Raw genomic sequence first — 6076 nt, 5'->3', positions numbered from 1 at the left:
GAAGCCTAATTAGGTATTAGGGAAGACCGTATTAGAGTCTTTATGGGTAAGTGAGAACAAAAATAAATGGATGGTGTAAGGAGGAAAAAAGTCCCTAGAATTATGGTAAATGATCAAAATCCATATAATAAAGGGTCTTTGCCCTAAAGCACCAAAATTGGCCCAAATTATCCCACTTACCCCAACAACAGATTTTTATTCCCACTAACCCAATTTAGAGTACAATGACAGATATACGTACCCTTAGCCTAATTAAACAACTACATCTATGCCACTCTCTCACCTCTCTCTCTCTCTCCTCCACGACTCAGCCTCTCTGTCCCTCACGCTCTCACACTAGATAGAAGAAATCTCGTCGGGTTTCAGGTATGGGTCGTCGGCGCAAGAGATGAGCTGGTGCTATGGAGCTCCGGCAGTCTGGTATCGATCGTCAAAGAAGGCCGGCAGTCTGGCCTCGATCGTCGGCGCCGGTTCTAGGTCTGGGTCCAAGGACGACCCCGTCGCCGGCACCTCTCTCTCTCTCTCTCCGACACGAAGCCGTCGCCGGTAGCTTGGACCTCGCCTTCGACTCGTCTCGGCAGCAGGAAGCAGAGATCGGTCATCCCTCTCCGATCTGCACTTTCTCTCTCATCCCTCTTCGAGGTGGCTGGGAGCCGGCCCACACAGATGGAAGGTGTGGCAGTTGATGTGATGGTGGAGGTGGCGGCCAGGCTGCTGGTAGACAGGAAATTGGTGGAGGATAACAACGATTTGGTGCCCAGAGCTTTTCTCTGGGTGCCCAAACCAATTTTTTTTTTGGAAAAAATGGGGCAAAAGCCCAAAATGAAAAGAAAAAAAAGTTCTATTGGGGGGCAATAGACGTTTTGAATTAATGTAATCTCCTTGTTTTTTTTTTCTGTAATCAAAGTTTTATTTGTTTAAATTTAGAATTTAGGGAGATTAGTTCCCATTCTGGCAACTGAAAGTCCTATTGAGAGACAATAGACGTCTATTAGGGGCAATACATGGCTGATAGACGTCTATTGCCCATCTATTGGGGGAAATAAACCTTTCCGGTGAGGTTTTCAAAAAAATCCGGTGGGCGGCGGCTGGTGACCGGATTCCGGCGAAGTCTCCTATAGTTTCTCTCTCTTCCATTTTGTCTCTCTCTCTCTCTAAGTAACAAAGGGGTGAGGGTAAATGGTATTAAAAAAAATAAAAAACAAAAAAAAAATCATAATGGGGTATTAGGGAAGACCTCCTTAGAGTGTTTTGGGTAAGAGAGAATTAAAAAAACTTAATGGGGTAAGTGGGAAAAAAATCTCTAAAAATAAGGTAAATAGACAAAAACCCTAATAAATATTGTTCATTCATCTATAGTGGGATTCAGGTTGTTAGGTTACAAGAGCACATCCCACATGGAAGAAAATGCATGCGTATATATCCACTCTTATCTTATCTAGAACGCTTTTTTCTTCTCTTTAGCTGAGAATATATATAGCTGGTAACCCAAGAATTGATTGAGAACACCCCAGCCCAGATACTTGACGACTGAGGATATTGCTTGCCAGCAATTTGGTACACTCATTCTAGATCGACACTGTGGCCTAGATATTGGGTGAGACTAGGCTAGGGGACATCTTAAGGTCCTGTCCCATACTGTCTTTGCAATCACAAAAGAATTGGGGCCTCTGTTCCCCGAGTTTCGAATCGGCTGAGGGGGTTATCGTAAGAGAGCTTCAACAGAATTAGGGTTAATACTTTTATTTGTTGCATGCATGTACTTCACATCTACTGTAAGTGGATACTTAATTTTGGGTGTTAACTGTTTAGTTATCTATTGTTAATCTATTTGTTTTACCTTCCGAACCAATTAATCCGGCCAATTTGTTGTCACCGATATGATTCCGATTGGAGTCATTAATTTCCGTCAATTTAGTGTGAGTTTGGTTTTGTGAAAAGAGAAGTATAATGCGCATGGAGGCTTCATTTGTTACCAAAAATAAACACAAGACCGAATTTAATTCTCAAACTAAAAGAAACACGTACCTACGAAGCTAACCAATAGGATCAAATAAGATATATTATCATTATCGAAGGTTATAATTAAGTTAGAGTAAATATCTCATGATGCGACTACCGTTTTCACCATCTGACGACCAAATCGGCAGAAATTAGCTAAATGGAAAGACGCATATGGACGAAGTTACCAAAATAAGTCGTACGTACTGAAATCAGACCTGAAGCATAGGGCAAGCTTGAGAGAGAGAGAGAGAGAGAGAGAGAGAGAGAGAGAGAGAGAGATGGGACTGATGGGAAAACGAAGACCATGGAAGTTAACTTTTGAAATGCATGGTGCACAACCAAAGAAAGCTACTGAACATGTTCAACATAAATCTAACATGATTGTACAGGATTGGCTGAGAGAATATGCAGATGCAGCATTTCTTTGGCAAAATGTGAGTGAGTGGCGACAAGCATATGTTTATCGACCCATTGACGCACCACCGTACCATTCTCATCCTAATATGCATATATACCATTTTTGTGTGGCAGTCCAATCGTAGACCTTAGATATGGGGCAGTACTATATATAAAATTAAGTTCGATCATCTGGAAATTGTACGTCTCTCTCTCTCTCTGTTTTTTTTTTCTTCTTCTTCCTGATGAGTTTCCCTACAAACTAGTTGCAGAGTTCGATTGTGATATTTGTATTTGATACTAAGGCTGTGCTTAGTTCCAAATTAACATAATGTGGTTTCAAAGTTGCAGTGAATTTAGGGTTTGATACCGAGTGTTTTTCTATAATTACAGAGTGTTTATCTCCATAAATATGTTACTTTAAAATTTATTTATTTGTTCTTTTAATTTTAGAGTAATGTGATTGGATGAAATTCTAAAGTAATGTTAAGAAAATTAATACAAAAAGACGGATATGAAAATAATAAGAAATGCTTGATTCAATTATTAATTAGATGAAGATGAAATGTTATATATTGTTTGAGAAATCCTAAATGTTGTCGGGATAAAAGATCGTCAATTGAATCCGGATTACTTCCTTATTGAACTGACCCTAATTGCATGGATGGCAAACCATGTGATGGGGTAAACGCACTTCTTTCTGCTACACATCAAGATCATCCTAGCCTCCTAGGAATGTTGACAATCTTCTTCGGTAATGGATATATCGAAGTTGGTCGTAAATGATGGATACTGACATCATGCAAATGTACAGTCCAAGCCTTCGCACGTGTGTTCGCAACCACACGCACGTACTGCTGGCTACCCCAAACACCAAGGAATGGGGGACTGCGTTGTGCACTGTGTTTTTATGGGCCAAATCAATTGACTAAACCAAAGGAGTTCAAAAGGAGAAAAGAGAAATATGAAAGCTGTTCATGTCTAGCTCTTTACGTATCAAAAGGCTACTCCACAATACTTTTTTTTTTTCTTGGTGGGACTTTGACAATAGATTACACACCAGTGACACCAGAATGCTTTCAGACTAGTTTCTATAAGTTCAAATAAAGAGAAGCTTGTCTGGTCGTTTTTTTGTTACATGGTGTTAAATGATTGTATATTGATTTTGATGACAAATCCTGCGGTTAGTAAAATGGAGACTAGCTGCAGACTGTGAAGATATATAACGGCTTTCATGTTTGATGAGTCGATATAAAATTTATCATAACATTATTCCTCCACAAGAAAAAAAACAGAATAATCCAAACTCGGTGTATGAAGAAAATGCTAACCTTAGTTATATACACGTGAAAAATTGATAGATATTCCTTTTTGTTTTTGGTAATTTCGACGTCATGATGTAAATTTATTGAAAAATAGAAGAAAACGAATACATCAAGAAAGGCTGGAGGGGATATCAATCTTACCCCTAAAAAACTGAAGATAGTGTCTCTCCAAGAACAACAAAAACTACCGATCAATTTCACAATATGGAACTCACCGATCAACTGCATAGTTCTATTGTTAAACACATTTTAAGTGCATGAAACAAATTTAGGAGTCTATCGTTGTGATGCAACTAAGTTATTTCTGAATTCTGCACTATGATAAATATGTAACAAAGCCCTTAACCCTTAGAGCTTTGACCGAGTTCAGTTCACCCATATTTCGAATCTGATCAATAAACCTTGCTATATATGATGTCGACTTGTAGTAGTAAAACCATTCTCTAATCAGATCATCCTATTTGTAGTTGAACCTTGAAAGTAAAAAGTAAAAAGTAAAACTCCTCCCCAAAAAGGAGGAGCGAGGCGTGGCAGATATTACTGGGCCATAACCAATCTTTCGATCACTTGGCTAGAATATAACCTTTCATTTATGTTTTCTATTTTATTTTTTATTGAAGAGTGACTTCAAAGCTCACAAAAGGCTAGGTGGGTGTAGCATCCACCAAATTCTCCAGATCCATAATGATATCTGTTGGTAAAAAGTCAGCAAGCAGTACATGCCTATAGCCCCATAGCCAGCACCCCACTACTTGAGAGCTGATTCCCACCTTCAATTCTTCAAACACTAGAAGCCCTAGAATCCAAGGCAACACAGCTCCTTGCTCTTCCCCACCACCATTTTCATCTCCGTCTCTACCTCTACCTCTGGTTCAGTTTCACATTAGTTTGGCAAGATATAATTAACTGTGAAGGATATGTATATATAGATACAGCTTATGTATATATCCATAAAGCCATAAAGCTTTGTTTCCCTTGTAGTATTACTAGTACCCCACTCATCTCTTCTATCAGTACTAAAGCACAAATCCACATCAAATCAAATTGAGACTCTTCCATGGGAAAAACCTTCATGATATAATATTATTATTGTTATAGCTAGCCACAGCATTTGATTAGTTTAAAGCAAAGTTCCCACTACTCACAATCATTCCAAAGTTCAAACCCATCAATCTCTCCACAATCTCACAAAACCCTCCTTTTATGCTCTACCCATCTCTCCCATAAAAACCCATCATCCCCAGTGAGATATCACTTCATTTCAAGGTCATTGTTGAACCATGTCATCCATTGCAGGACTTGCAGACCCGGGTGAGAAGGTACACAAGAAATCCTTCCACCGGAGGAACGACTCCGGCGAGCTGGACGTGTTCGAAGCTGCACGTTATTTCTCTGGCTACAACGAAGCTCCGACGATGATGATGAAAGAAGATAGATCGTCATGGAGAGGAGGCAGAATTAGTCTTGACATGCCAATCCGAAACGTGCTTGATCAACAGCTTCATCATCATCATCATCATCACCATGCGGTGGATCAGAAGCAGAATATGAAAGAAAAGATCAAATACAAGCAGCCAAGCTCTCCAGGTGGGAGACTAGCTAGCTTCTTGAATTCACTTTTCAACCAATCAGGTTCCAAGAAGAAGAAATCAAAATCCAGTACCACGCAGTCTATGAAAGACGAGGAGGAGAGTCCAGGTGGGAGGAGAAGAAGAAGAAGCAGCATTAGCCATTTTCGAAGCTCGAGTACTACTACCACCACCGACGCCAAGTCCATATACTCATCTTCAAGCTCTGGCTTCCGAACACCTCCTCCTTACGGTGCACAAATCGCAACCGCCAAGAGCTACAAAGATTGGAGAAGTTACTCAGATCACAAGCCGCAGCAGCAAGTGGTGTCCAATTTGTCCAAGCATAGTGTTCTGTCACATGCAAAATCTACACTCTTGGATGAGAAAGTTTCATCAAACAGAGAGCTAAACTGGTTGGACGAGAAATTCAAATACAACAACCGGCTGTCGTTGTCGGAGAAGTACAAGAATTCAATAGATCAGGATCACAACAAGGGATTGTTGAAGAGGCTGAGTGAGGTGGTTGATGATGATGATGATGGTGCAGAAAGTGATTCGAGCTCCGATCTTTTCGAGTTGCAGAACTATGACTTGGGGGGATACTACTCAAGCGGTTTGCCTGTGTATGAAACTACCAACGTGGATAGCATCAAGAATATCAGAGGAACCCCGATTGCAAATGCCTCATAGGCTCATAGTCACATAAGCTTTAGTACTGTGTATTATTTCATTGTTAATTTGCAGTATGGGATATGATCATATAAATTTATGTTGGATGCA

At 40.0% G+C, this 6076-nt stretch overlaps 1 protein-coding gene across 1 annotated transcript; it reads left to right on the top strand.

Moving 5' to 3' along the window:
• Positions 1-4436: 4436 nt before the first annotated feature.
• On the top strand, positions 4437-6076 carry LOC133712691 (protein BIG GRAIN 1-like E). The gene has a single exon (XM_062138796.1). It carries the CDS (start codon positions 5006-5008, stop codon positions 5984-5986), a length of 981 nt encoding a protein of 326 aa, XP_061994780.1. The 5' UTR covers positions 4437-5005; the 3' UTR covers positions 5987-6076.

The sequence above is a fragment of the Rosa rugosa genome, chromosome 5 (genome assembly GCF_958449725.1).
Source record: "Rosa rugosa chromosome 5, drRosRugo1.1, whole genome shotgun sequence".
Lineage (NCBI taxonomy): Eukaryota > Viridiplantae > Streptophyta > Magnoliopsida > Rosales > Rosaceae > Rosa > Rosa rugosa.
The sequence above is the reverse complement of the archived record's forward strand: the minus strand, read 5'-3'. Positions and strand labels throughout refer to the sequence as shown.

Bases quoted from the DNA above. Each gene is read 5' to 3' on its own strand.
- LOC133712691 (XM_062138796.1), top strand. From the start codon at position 5,006: ATGTCATCCATTGCAGGACTTGCAGACCCGGGTGAGAAGGTACACAAG.